Genomic DNA, 15,000 nt, shown 5'->3' on the forward strand with positions numbered 1-15,000 from the left:
TATTAAATTTGTTTTTATTTTACACTGTCTCTTTTAAGTATTATAGTCTGAGTATATTTTTGCACAACCCTTGATTATGATGGATGTGTGTTAAGAGCTATAATGAGTTAAAGAGGAATAACTCCATAACATAGTGTTATGGATTGCCTATTGTACGAACCAGTTTTATACAGATACAGTTATACCTAAGTTGTTCATTAGCCTCAAATGAACTAGAAAAAGGATTTAACGTGACAACACGACGGATAATGGAAAATAACTGACCATTTGAGGAACTACAATTTTTTTGTTATTAATGTGCTGGACATACGTAGAATACAAAATAGCGAGCATCATTTACTAACTCATAACCATGGCCTTAGAAAAAAAAGGGAAATCAAAACACGTCATCGCCTGTTCCTTTTCTTTGTCTTAGCTATCTTACATTTTCTCACCTCTGCTGTTGGTCTAAAATGGGGATTTAATGAAGCGACATTTCAGAGTATCAGAGTATTATGAAAATCATACAATCAGAGTATCATGAACATCTCCTGGGTCCTGATTTTGAGATTATCAAACAAATAGAAGAGTGGAGAAGAGGTGAGGAAAGAAACATGGATAAGGGCACAGGAAAATGAGCTTTGCATCACATCACTCATCTCTCAGCTCCTTGTCTGCCTCACAATAGACGTTTCTCTCTCTGTGTGGATCTCCTCTCCAGTCATCTCCTCCTATCTCTCCCTTCATCTCCACTCCTTCCTGTCTCTCCATCTCTCCATCCCAACATGCTGGTATCTTTTCTCCATACCTAATGCGACCACGCTCCTTTAAGACCACTCAGCATACCCTCTGCTGTGTCACCCATTCATCCACAAAGACACACACACACATACACACACACACACACACACAGAGACACACACACGCACACATGCACACATGCACACACGCATACACCCACAGCTTTTGTTAGAATTGTGTCACCGATGACCACTTCAGGCCTTCAAGGCAAGGAGCGACACACAGCACAACAAACACATACAAACACACACAAACACATACTAGCAAAGACATTTCATTTCGGACACTAAGTGTTGTTTTGATGTAATAAAGAAATTGAGGTGGAGGAGGAAGTGGAGGAGGAGGAGGAAGGGGGGGGGGAGAGGGAGGATGGGGAGGAGGGAGAGCTTCAAATTTCGTTATCTGGCTTTGTTTTGGTTTCTTGAGGGACGGTGAGGGATGAGAAGGGCCCCTGGTTTGTTATTCAGCTGTTAATTGTGTTTTGTATTATTGGTCCTTATCGAGCCGGGACCTTGGCAGCGAGGAGGAGTGCGTTTTCTCAACGGCGGTTCATGAGAAGTGAGCGAGACTCTCAGGGCCACAGGGCCAGGGGGGAGTGGGCGAGGGAGGTATAGAGGAGAAGGGCGAGCGAGATAGAGATTTGAAGAGTGGGCAGACAAGTGGTAGCAGAACAAATGGGAACGTAGCAGGAGATGGTGACTGTGAATGCGCAATGCTAACTTTAGCTTATGTGGTTTCATTTATAACATTTTAGACTGTTTCATTGATATTGGTTAGGTCAAATGGTGCCATTTAAATCTATATGTTTCGTTTTTATGGTTTAACTTGTGTGGTTTGATAATAGTCTTTACTTTGTGGGATCCCTATTTTTTTTGCGTAACCATAGCAACAGCAGTCTCTGTGACACTGTGCCTTTTAATTGTGACGTGTTTTTGTTTTGTTGATGTAAAGAATGTATGATTGGTATTGATTAAACAATAGACGACACACAAAACCATAGATAAATATGCATAAACTGGCAAAGTGTGTAAGTTGCTTCCTTTCTTTGTGGAAGTATTTGACCTGGGCCGCAAAACAATAGTCAATATGTGAAGTGCGTGTTAGATGCAATCAGATTTATGGAGATAAGATGGCATTAGACCGACTCAACATAGACCACATTGAGAGCGAAGGTAGAAGTTCATAACACTATTTGTTTTGTAAAACAAATTCAAACAAAGTGCAAATGCAGATTTGGCACATGTAATTCTAGCAACACTGCAGTATGTTCGGTGTATTATAGAGGAATTGCCCCCAGCCCCCAACACACCCCCACAAACACACTGCCTGTTATCTCTAGCCTAGCCCGCTAGCTTTGTTATGCTAAGTGAGGTCTGTAAGAGAAAATAAGATCATGTCAAGGTTCTTATAGCCCAGAGGGGAGTTCCCACTGTAACGAGCTCCAAGGAAGGCCCCAGAAAGCATACCTAACCCCCCCAGCCCCCTCACACCAACTCACACACATAACTCAACCAAACCACCTGCTCTCTGTGCCAAAGCATCCCTTCATATGTAGACTACAAGACCTCTGGATACATCCATCCTACTCCCTGCTGGCTCTCTCCACCTGACAGGTAAGAGAACACAGAGCGATAGAAAGCAGACAGGGAGATGCACATGAAGAGCAACCGCTCCTCTTGTGCTACGTTGACGCGCCCGGCTTCTTCTGTTTGTTTGGCGGCGAGAAGAGCTAAGTAGCTATGCTAAAAGCCCTCTTTGCTCAGCGGCGGTGGTCGTGCTGAGCTCTACGTAGCCGCATGTGGGCAGGGAAAGAGAGAGAGAGAGAGAGAGAGAGAGAGAGAGAGAGAGAGAGAGAGAGAGAGAGAGAGAGAGAGAGAGAGAGAGAGAGAGAGGCGATGGGGGAGGGAGCAACAAATCTGCCTTTAATCAAAAGACTGCTAGAGAGAGGGGGAACAGAAAGAGACAAATATAATAAGAAGTAGCATGCATAAACAATCAAATATTAAATGAGGCAAAGAGTGAGACAGAATGAGAAAACTGGAATCCACTCTGAGAGAAAGAGAGAAAGAGAGAGAGAGAGAGAGAGAGAGAGAGAGAGAGAGAGAGAGAGAGAGAGAGAGAGAGAGAGAGAGAGAGAGAGAGAGAGAGAGAGAGAGAGAGAGAGAGATGCCCCAGCAGTTAAAAGAGAAGAAAGACATTTACATAAAAAGTAAGCCAGAGCTATGAAGTCTTTTTCTTGAAAACCACTGGATGAATTACTTAATACATAAGCATTTTCTTCCTCATAGCTCCCTGTGACACCAACGTAAATATACAGAGTCACCACTGAAACATAAAATCTGATATTCAATCTAACTCAACATTGGAGCAAACTTGGGCCCTGCTACGACCTGGCAATACAATTTACTAACCAAAGTATTCAATAATAGATGAACACAGAGATATACAAGAAGCCTATCTCATAAAAAAAAATGGATGCAGCATAGTGTAAAGTTGACCAAATAATTATATTATGGTTGGTGGTTATTTGCATAGTAAGTGAAGAGTAAGGTTATTTTAATATTGAACTTCATCAGTGGTGACTGGAGACCAATGAAGCAATGCATTCATTCATTCATTCATTCATTCATTCATTCATTCATTCATGTGGTTTTGATTCCAGAACGATTCAAGATGTGCAATGAGACCTGGTCGTGCCTAGGACCGAGCTGGGCATGATCACTAAGTTCTGAAATCCAAACGGCTGGGGTCACATGTATTAAACAACAAGCTTGGGGTCTTAGATATAAATTCGATGCAAAGATCCCAATAGCTGGAAACTTCTCACAGAACGAACAACACGAGTTCTAACAACAAGTGTTTGTGTGATTCTACTCCCACAAACAATAGGAAATTTGCCTTATTCGTGTGTTCAAAATGGTGGTTATCTCGGCCATGGCTGGCAGAAAGAAACATTGGCGTCTATGCAAGGTTAGCCCCTCATTGTTCGAGGGAGTAAGCACTTCGCAGGATCAAACTCTCACGAGCAACGACAATTTAAAATGAGCATTTGATGTGAACACAAAGGCCTAAGAGCCCAAGAACTCGAGGCTAAGCACTGACTGCCCTTTCCTCCTGCTTCAGTTTATTTTATCCAATCCATTATACAAACACATAGAAAAGGAGTCTGCAAAGGCAATGCACCTTAATGTAGACCATCTAGGCCAAACATCAATCTAAGATCCCTGGTTTCACTAGCAATGTGTTTGCCATGCACTTTGGACCTCTCAGTCTGCAAACACACACTTAGGGCCCTATTTTAACAGTCTGAAACGCAAGTTAGAAGCGCAAAACGGAAGTAGCTTTGGGGGCGGGGCTCTGCCGCTGTTGCTATTATACCGGCAGATAAATGACGCTCGCGCCCAACGCAAATCTAAAAAGGGTTGCCCTGAAGTAGCCTAATTACCCGTAGGTGTGGTTTGGGCGTAACGTGCAATAAACCAATCAGAGTGCCATCCCCCATCCCATTTAAGAGCCATGAGCGCATTTGAACCTGACAAATTGATATTTTGACGCTGCGTTTACAGTCTCCGATGAGACAGATGCATGACCACATGGATTTCAAACTTCAAATGGCTCAGTTTATGGCTTCTGAAATACTGAGTCGTCATGTAAATTGCGGCAAAGAAAACTTAACACACATATGATATGCGGTCCTGTGGCCACAACTGTGGGTCTATTTAATGATATGCGGCAATACATTAACACACATCGTTTCTTAACAGTAGGCCTATTGTATACATTATCGTTATCGCCATGTTCCTAATATGCATGTGTCCCCCCGTTAATGTACGTTGCCATGGACTGTATTATGCGTTACAGGTTTAGTTTGCGTGTGTTTATACAGATGGATGCACACAGGTACGCCTGCATTCATTCAATCTTTTTAAACACTCAACCTCTATAAAACAAGGTTTTCTCATGATCAAATACTCACCAATCCTAAAAGTTATGGGCTTGTACATGATGTCTGTGTCAAGAAAATATGTGTTTGCTGTACGATGTTTGCAGATGCATTGATTTAAATCAACTTATTACCGCTGTATCAGCTGTTCCTTCCCAAATAATTGAACCAACGTTATCATTCACACAGGGAACATGTCCAAGTGTTTGGAAGTCTGCTGCTGTTATCCCTACTTTTAAAAATGGTGACCCCTCAGTGTAAATAATAACAGGCCAGTAAGCATATTGCAAACCGTCTCTAAAGTTGCAGAAAAACTGGTTGCACAGCAAATTTCTGATTTCCTGAACATAACCCCTTTTTCACTCCATCCAATGCAATTTGGTTTTAGAGGTCATTATTCGACCGAAACAGCAAATGTTTTTTTCACCGAAAAAATTAAGAGTCTGATAGAGGTGGTGTTGTAGCAGCTGTCTTTCTTGATCTCAAAAAGGCATTTGATACGGTAAATCATAAAGTCCTAGTCTCAAAATGATCTGCTTTCAACTTCTCCTCAGATACACTTAACTGGATACAATCGTATTTAGGAATGAGACAACAGCAGGTCAGAATTCAAAATCATCAATCAACTACCCTTGATTTATCAACTGGAGTCCCACAGGGTTCCATCCTGGGCCCAATACTTTTCAGCCATTTGCCATCAGTGTGTCCCAACACCTACCTGCAAATGTATGCAGATGACACAGTCATTTATGTGCATGGCAACAGTAGCACACAAGCTGCTAGTAAGTTAACACAGTCCCTGTGTCATGTAGCTGCATGGTTGAAGCAGTGCTGTCTACAACTCAACGTGACCAAAACAGTATGCATGTTTTTTAGTAAATCCAAGACTCACACAATACCACCAGATGTGTACATATCAAGGGAGAACTTGCAGGTGGTAACAGAATATAAATACCATGGCATTATAATAGATTCCAGGCTCTCATTCAAGTCCCAGGTGAAAAGGGTCCGTGATCAGTGTAGAAAGTCAATTGCGCTGGATGCAAGATAGGGCCCTTATACTTCCTCATTGCAAAATCCTAGAAAGCATATAAGGCTTTGCAGTATGTATCGGGCAGGCGAGTAAATATCAAACCTGTCATGTAGACCGATACACATTAGACCATCATTCGATAGAGGTAGACATGCGAGCTGTATTATATTGTTTCCTGCCAAAGTTTCATAGACACGCTGTGTTTCAAGCGTTTCAGGGCCCACCAAAACGATAAGGTCCTATACATTTCAACTGTCTACTTGGCCATAACCCCTGGCAGGGGCCATAGTGGTGTGGCTGTCCAGAATGAGCCACAAAGGGAAGGACCAAATAGGTTTGATAGTGTGGTAGTTGACAGGGCCAGGTTGGGCCACAAGGGAATGGATAAGTTCTGCTCCCCCAACAAGACACCAGATCGGATGTCTCGATCGACAACACGTTGCCCACTTTTCTTCCGGATGTACTTTAGTGTTTCAGAAAGGTATGTACTTTTTCCTTCCGCCCCCCTGAAGAGCATATAGAGGAGGTTGGGGGGCGTGACATTACAGAGACACATGTGGGGTAGGTATAATCCCGTTGTGTTTCTGTGCGTCAGCGTCGTACACGGCCCCTCCCCATAGTGCTTTAAATACTGAGGCACGGTTTGACAAATGAAGAGGCAGCACCCCGGAAAGACAATACAAAGACAATACAATGCAAATACGGAATACCTTGCATTCCCGCAATTAGCGACGCGACGCATTGCGAGGCTATCATTGCTCTATCGCTCTCTCAGCCATCCCCTCCCATCTCATCAGCCCGTTGTGTTCTCTCGCACTGGGAATAGGCAGAACAGAGCACTGTGTGAAGCAGTGGCACCACTTGCACACATACTCTCTCTACCTCCCTCCCTCGCTCTCTCTCCCTCCCTTGTTATCCTCCTCCTCCTCCCCAACATTCCTGGGGCCCTGGCATCGGCTAGAAGTAAGGAGACGACATTCCAGGAGCCTTTTGTTGCTGCTCCTCCTGCGAGAGTGTGTGAGTGGGAGTGTGGGAGGCATTATCTGTCTGTGAGTGTGTCTGTGTGTGTGCGTGCGTGCGTGCGTGCGTGCGTGCGTGCGTGCGTGCGTGCGTGCGTGCGTGCGTGCGTGCGTGTGTGCATGTGTGCACGTCTGTGTGTGTGTGTGTGTGTGTGTGTGTGTGTGTGTGTGTATGTGTGTGTGTGTGTGTGTGTGTTTGTTGGTCCGTGCGTGCATGCGTGTGTATGTGTGTAAGTCACTGCATGTGTGAGAGACAGGTAGGTAGAGAGCAACAAAAGGATATCTCCTTTTGTTGTCATTACATTAAGTTTGTCATCAAGTTTGTCATTACATTGGATGGTTAACAGAAGTAACATAAATGTTGTTGTTTTTCCATTCTGTCTATGGCCTTTTAACTATCAGTCCCATGCTACTCTTGATCCCCTGAGGTAAATAATTAATAACAAAATCAATCAATCAAATATTATAAAAAATGGGATTGGCAAATGCATAAACACACAGTATTTAAGTTTTTTTTTTTTTTTTTTATTAAGTATTTTTCCGGAGACACACCGCAGGTTACGGCTCCTTCTGGAGGTTTGTCCCTATGGCTCACGTCCCAACGAGGTTTGAGACCCCCTTACCAGAAATCTGAACCGTAACACCATAGAGAACAGAAAACAAGCAAGAGCCCAGGGAGAATGGGAGGAATGCCCGGGAAGAGACCGATCGGAGGACACTGCCTTCTAGTCCTGGCTGTTCATCTGATCCATCTTGGTTCCATCTTGGTTCTAAACTCTAGCTGGGTTCAATTCCCTGAGTCTCCCGAGGGGTGAGGCCTTCTTGAACAAGACAATCTAAGCCCTTCATCTCCTTAATGACATATCGTCATTAACTGCGTGTCTCTTTTTAATCAACACTAGTCCAAAAAGTTTGTTGGCTTGAATATAGCTTGTCCTCCTAAATAGAGCTTAATGCAATCCTACTTTTCATGTACTCCTATCGACGTATTTGTTCCTGTTTAACCTCAAACCCTTGACTTTACTAAACGAGTGTAGTACTACTATGGCATTACTTGCGCACACAGCTTTAACCATTCCCCAAAGGGGTATCACATCCCCATACACCAACCATCTGCATGGATACGAAACACATAAACACACAGATACACACGACCCATACATACATCAATCAAATACATACACATGCACATACTTATACACAGTGGAAAGTACGGCCTCACCACGACATCTCCCCCCCCCCCCCACCCCCCGCCACACACACACACACACACGCACACACAGAAAAAGGCCTTTGAAGAGAAGTTGGAGTGATTTAGCATGGTCGTAAGACAGAGCTGTCGTTGAGCACATGGATCCCATGCACATCTGGGAGGACCTCTCGGACGTGGGGGCGGTGTGGTGTCAGCCGTCATTAATCCGGCGTGGCCACCCCGCTATCTGCCCACATCATCTCGTCCCCATTGTTGTGCGCCCTGCCGTGATTGCACTCCGTCACGCGTTAACATCACCCAGACATGCAGGCCCCGTGAACCCCTGCTACCACACAGCACCGCCGCACCGCTACCACACAGCGCCGCCGCACCGCTACCACACAGCGCCGCCGCACCGCTACCACACAGCGCCGCCGCACCGCTACCACACAGCGCCGCCGCACCGCTACCACATAGCACCGCCGCACCGCTACCACACAGCACCGCTACCACACAGCACCGCCGCACCGCTACCACACCGCTACCACACAGCGCCGCCGCACCGCTACCACACAGCACCGCCGCACCGCTACCACACAGCACCGCCGCACCGCTACCACACCGCTACCACACAGCACCGCCGCACCGCTACCACACAGCACCGCCACACCGCTACCACACAGCACCGCCGCACCGCTACCACACAGCACCGCCGCACCGCTACCACACAGCACCGCCGCACCGCTACCACACAGCACCGCTACCACACAGCACCGCCACACCGCTACCACACAGCACCGCCACACCGCTACCACACAGCACCGCTACCACACAGCACCGCCGCACCGCTACCACACAGCACCGCCACACCGCTACCACACAGCACCGCCGCACCGCTACCACACAGCACCGCCACACCGCTACCACACAGCACCGCCACACCGCTACCACACAGCACCGCCACACCGCTACCACACAGCACCGCCGCACCGCTACCACACAGCACCGCCGCACCGCTACCACACAGCACCGCTACCACACAGCACCGCCACACCGCTACCACACAGCACCGCCGCACCGCTACCACACAGCACCGCCGCACCGCTACCACACAGCACCGCCGCACCGCTACCACACAGCACCGCTACCACACAGCACCGCCACACCGCTACCACACAGCACCGCCGCACCGCTACCACACAGCACCGCCACACCGCTACCACACAGCACCGCCACACCGCTACCACACAGCACCACTACCACATAGCACCGCTACCACACAGCACCGCTACCACACAGCACCGCCGCACCGCTACCACACAGCACCGCCACACCGCTACCACACAGCACCGCCGCACCGCTACCACACAGCACCGCTACCACACAGCACCGCTACCACACAGCACCGCCACACCGCTACCACACAGCACCGCCACCGCTACCACACAGCACCGCCACACCGCTACCACACAGCACCGCCGCACCGATACCACACAGCACCGCCACACCGCTACCACACAGCACCGCCACCGCTACCACACAGCACCGCCACACCGCTACCACACAGCACCGCCGCACCGATACCACACAGCACCGCCGCACCGCTACCACACAGCACCGCCGCACCGCTACCACACAGCACCGCCACACCGCTACCACACCGCTACCACACAGCACCGCCGTACCCGCCTTGTTTCTCCTGTGAGCACACTGGCAGTTCCACACACACACAAAAACACAGACGCAAACGCACACACACACTGGCAGTCTGACACACGCACACACACACACACTGGCAGTCCGACAAACACACACACACACACACACACACACACACACTGGTAGTCTGACACACACACACACACACTGACACACACACACACACTCACACTGTTAGTCCGACACACACACACACACTGGCAGTCTGACACACACACACACACACAGACACTGACAGTCAGACACACACACAAACACACTGGCAGTCCGACACACACACAAACACACACACACACACACACTGGCAGTCTGACATACACACACACACACACACACACACAAACACACACACACACACACACACACACACACGCACAAACACACACACAGGCTGCATCTCAATTCAGGGGACGCATCCTTCAAAGGCTGCATTTGAAGACCGCTTGCGTCACAGCGGCTGTCCCATTTCGAAGGCTCTTCCAAATGCGGCCAAGAAATGCAGTCCTTCTTTTCCCGGATTTGTCGGGTCCACCGGCTGGATCCTTCACGGCCCAATGTATCCCAAGATTCATTGCACGTTGGATTTTCTCAGAAATGGCGTCGGAGAGAGCGGAAGCGGCAGTTGCAGCAAATTACATATTTAATGACAAAACTAGGTAAAATAAAGTTGAACTGTAAGCCTACAATTAAACTTAAGGTTAACTATAATGCACACAGGCACATTGAACTACACAAACTCACAGGTAGAAATATGCACACACACAGACAAACACACACACACACACACACACACACACACACACACACACACACACATTCTTGGAGAGCAGGGCAGCAGTGCGTTGGCTCTCGGATGTGTTTTTGAATGGGATAAAGGCATCCAGTCTGCTTCTTAGACCACATCGTCCAGCCAGGTCTGCACACACACGTTCACATGCTCAAACTGTACACAGACACACACACACATTGGACAGACATACTCTCACTCATTCAAAAACAACCTCTCTCACACACACATACACATACACATGCACATAAGATGCAAAGGGCACAGCCGAAATGGTCGCTGTCACATCAGACCTTTTGAATTATTTGTATTTTTAGATAAGGGAGAAGAAATGCCGAGAAGTTCTGGCCTTGAAGCTAAACCCAGGTGGTTTGAAGGGTGGCAGATTGTGTTACCTTTAATTTAACCCCCTGACCCCAGCAAAATGTGTTTTCACATGACTGACATGCTCACACATGGTATGCCCTTAGGTTACTCATTTTATTGAAAGGTGCGCAAATATTATCTTGGAGCACACACACACATACACACACACACTCAAAGTATGCTAAGACGTACACACATGTACACACATCGACTTAAACTGTGGACTCAAAAAAGTCACAAAACTCAAAAACAACATTTTGTAGACACACACACATGCCATGTGTCCATACTCAAAGTGTATGTTTTGTTAGTGTGCAAGTGTGTGTGTGTGTGTGTGTGTGTGTGTGTGTGTGTGTGTGTGTGTGTGTGTGTGTGTGTGTGTGTGTGTGTGTGTGTGTGTGTGTGTGTGTGTGTGTGTGTGTGTGTGTGTGTGAGAGAGAGCTGGGATCGATCCTCCTCATCCAAGCAGTGCTGGTACAAACTGGTGAGTAGGTGAGAAACCATCTTGTTTTCCTTCTCCCTTTCTCAAAGTCAAACACACAAAAGGTTCTCTTTCACAATATCCGGTTTCCTCACGCTGCCGTCTCACCGCGGCCTCCTTCCTACTGCCTGGGAGAGGGAACAGCAACTCAGGCTCCGTGTGAGAGCCCACTGCACACGGGGTTCACACACATGAAGTCGTAGGCTCCTACGCTAGCTAGCCTAGCGCCATGCTAAAGTGACACACTGCCATGCAGGATTTCCGGAACCTGCGAGGTCAAAGCGGTTGTTGTCAATGCGGTTGATTGTTGCTGCTACGTGCCTGTTGAGGCTGAAGAATTGTACTTTGGTCATTTTCACAGAGATTCCGTGGTCACAGAGAATTTATCATATAATGGCGCGTTTCCACCAAGCGGTGCGGTTGGGTGCGATTAGGTGCGGTACGGTTCGTGTTTACCCTGCCAAAAGTGGGCGGGGTCCGGACTTAGCCGCGATTAGCCGTACCTATCTTTCACTACTCCTCCATTGGGGTGTTAGGCGGTCTGAAACAAGTTCATGCTACACACGCCGTCTGTTGATTGGTCGACAGAATCGTCACTTCTGTGCGACAGGGGGATAAAAACAAACACACACAGTACCTGCAAAGTCTTTCTGGACAACGGCAAAAACTTTGTTTATAGAAGATGTCTCGCAAGTTTGCCATCCTTCTTGAACGTCCTACATTGTTTCTCTTTGTTTAATGTGTTGCATTCTTCTTTTTCATTGAATTTATTAGCAGGCTAAACTGTGTCTGGCAGCTATGATGTCAAGGTGCTTGCGTAGCTGCCGCGGCTGACGCCATCCGGCCTAAACCCCGTCATACTATAAGGGGACTGTCGGCAATGGAAACGCGGACCGCAGCTAACCTTACTACACCTACCGCACCTAATTGTATGGCACCTAACCGCACCGCTCGGTGGAAATGCGCCATTAGACCTGGCTCATTGTAGGGTTACGCTATCTAATCAAGTTAAAATGAAGACAAAATGCTATGTGATGAAACACTAAAACTAATCAAGAATTGCCACAGGGGATGCAGTGGACCTTGTTATTTGATACGCCTCCTGCCTGTGTGTTTCCTGTCAGGATGAACCCCTGCCCTGGCCACAGTGTCCTTGGGCAACCGACTGGCACCGACACCCCCAGGACCCCCAGGACCCCCAGGACCCCCAGCACGTCAGAGCAGCAGAACCCAGAATCACATCTGAGAATTGCACCATCTCTCTAATATCCTCAAAGGGAGAAATCTCCCCCCGCCCCCACAATTATTTTTCAATTTAATTCCATCACGACGATCACAAAAGTAGCAAACACTGGACCGGACACTCTAAGGAACGAAACAAAGACATTGAGGCGGTGAATAACGGAGCCCATGAACACGGACGTGTCGGTTTTAACAAAGGAGGATCCTGCTGCTGAGGTCAGGGGCATGTCAGGTCAGCTTGTTCAGAAACTCAAACTTCACCTCCGGGAGTTCAACAGGGAGTTTTTACAGTTTAACACCCCTGAGTGCAATCGGGAATGCCGTGCATTCCTCGGAGTCAGGGAGCTAGTGTCCATGCTCTTCTGCTCTCCTGGAATCCAATATCTAACTTCTTGAAGGGGACGGTTTTGTCTGGGATCACATCCAATAACGATCGATTAAAAGCTGAAACAATGTCAAGTGTTATCAGGGAGGAGCAAGACCCCTTCTCTTTCGTAACACACACCTAAAACACACACTAATTTCTTATTCCTCCTTTCTTTCTCCACTATCTCTCAGGTAATGCAGAACTTTACAGAAACGTTCCCCCATCTTCAGATAGCAGACTACGTCTGTCCGACCAGCAGAACGACCAGAGAAACACAAATATTTAACTTAATCGATGGCGGGCCGCGCGTCACACAATGCTATCATTGTTTCGGGTGAGCGTGAACTAACATAGCATTGTATCTTGTGTCTGTCGGGGTGAATAAGCATTGTGTTGAAGGTGTTACTTTAACATATGGAGATGTCAGGTGGGGGTGTAGCATCCATACTCTCAAAATAAAAGGCTCGCTAGTAAGATAAAAACATTGATGATTTGAGCATAAGCCTCCTGGATAGCAGACTCTGCTAAAAAATTACATCATAGTAGGACGTGTTTGCTATACAGTAGAAATGTTATGAGAGAGAGAGAGAGAGAGAGAGAGAGAGAGAGAGAGAGAGAGAGAGAAAGAGAAAGAGAGAGAGAGAGAGAGAGAGAGAGAGAGAGAGAGAGAGAGAGAGAGAGAGAAATCAGATTGTTTCATTGTTTCGGTGTGAGGTATTTACTACCACCAAGACACTCAGTTTGGGGTTTATTGGCCTGTTCCTGTGTGTGTGTGTGTGTGTGTGTGTGTGTGTGTGTGTGTGTGTGTGTGTGTGTGTGTGTGTGTGTGTGTGTGTGTGTGTGTGTGTGTGTGTGTGTGTGTGTGTGTGTGTGTGTGTGTGTGTGTGTCTTTCTCCTCCATGAAGATGTCTTCTAGAACAGGGCTTTAATGTGTATAAAGGAAAGGGAACAGCCTTTTGTTACTTTCCTTTTGACCAAGCAGACAAATAAAGTTAAAGTTGAATGTCACCTCTGTCTTTAATGCTATTGTTGTTTCACTAACCGGAAATATCTTCCCTCAAGAATGTAAGAGACTCAACATACAGCTGAAAGTAGACCAATAGTCACTTGATATTAAACACTTTAAAGCAAAATATATGAAACTAATTGTTATTTAATATATACTATTTTTTAAGGGGTTTGCATTAAACTAGATGGGTTTTTAAGTGTTGGTGTTTAGGTTTAAGATTAGGAATAATAGGCTGGTTCACTTTAGACTTGGGGTCAGGAATGGCTACGTTTGTATAAGAAGTGTTTCTTCTCTCACCTTCAAATATAGGTCATTGTTTCCCGATCTGGTCTGGTTTAGTAGACAGGAGTGGCTGGTTACATGATGTCAACACACCTGTGGGTAGTTAGCCATTAATAAAGCCCATCGACTCTGCATGCGTTGGGGTCCAGTTCTTTCCGCAGATTGCTGGCCTTGGTTTGGTTGGCAGCTTATAAATACGCCAGTGTGCTAACCAATCTGTGTGTAACCATAATGCCTTTATATTATGGCTTGTATTCAACATTAATTGTAGTTATTTTCCCACACCATCGAAGGTGTCCATATCAGTCACCCTACATCAAAACGTCATTATCGATTATACTATTGCTTTGGTGTTCATGTGTTTAGTTTGTTTATACATATTGTTCCAAAAAATGTTACTGTTTTTTTTTGGGTTAAAATGTTAAATGTAAAGAGATCGACCATAGGATGTTCCTACACATGTAATAAGATGTAATACCTGGAATGTTTTCGGGGAATAGTCTGTAACCACATAGCCAGAGAGGCAATCTTCGGCTCACAGGGATGACTGTGAGAGGTGACCTCCAAAATGACCTCCCATCCTCCTGTCTTCAGCGACAACAAGCGACCGGACGGCCTCATATCTCACGCCGGTCGTCGCCCCGCCCTGCCTGGTGGACATGTTCATCATAAGGGGTGGCAACAGGGCCGGTTAGGCAGAGGAAGTGGAAGGTGTGACTGATTGACATGCTTCTGTAATGGATTTAGTGGCCTTACAGGCCTCTCCCACCACGCCCCCCG

General features: G+C 46.9%; 1 protein-coding gene across 1 annotated transcript; it reads left to right on the top strand.

The window, feature by feature from the left end:
• The first annotated feature begins 8,125 nt into the window (after nucleotides 1–8,125).
• On the top strand, nucleotides 8,126–14,915 carry LOC132448893 (uncharacterized). The gene is made up of 3 exons (XM_060040445.1): nucleotides 8,126–8,177; nucleotides 8,325–9,668; nucleotides 14,815–14,915. The coding sequence occupies exons 1-3, from the start codon at nucleotides 8,126–8,128 to the stop codon at nucleotides 14,913–14,915; spliced, it is 1,497 nt and encodes a 498-aa protein (XP_059896428.1).
• Nucleotides 14,916–15,000: the final 85 nt, after the last annotated feature.

The sequence above is a fragment of the Gadus macrocephalus genome, chromosome 20 (genome assembly GCF_031168955.1).
Source record: "Gadus macrocephalus chromosome 20, ASM3116895v1".
In the NCBI taxonomy this organism is placed as follows: Eukaryota; Metazoa; Chordata; class Actinopteri; order Gadiformes; family Gadidae; genus Gadus; species Gadus macrocephalus.

Coding starts and splice junctions, on each gene's coding strand:
- LOC132448893 (XM_060040445.1), top strand. CDS start 8,126: ATGGATCCCATGCACATCTGGGAGGACCTCTCGGACGTGGGGGCGGTG. Junction 8,178..8,324: donor GGACGTGGGGGCGGTGTGGT/GTCAGCCGTCAT, acceptor GCTACCACACAG/CACCGCCGCACCGCTACCAC. Junction 9,669..14,814: donor GTACCCGCCTTGTTTCTCCT/GTGAGCACACTG, acceptor TCCTGTCTTCAG/CGACAACAAGCGACCGGACG.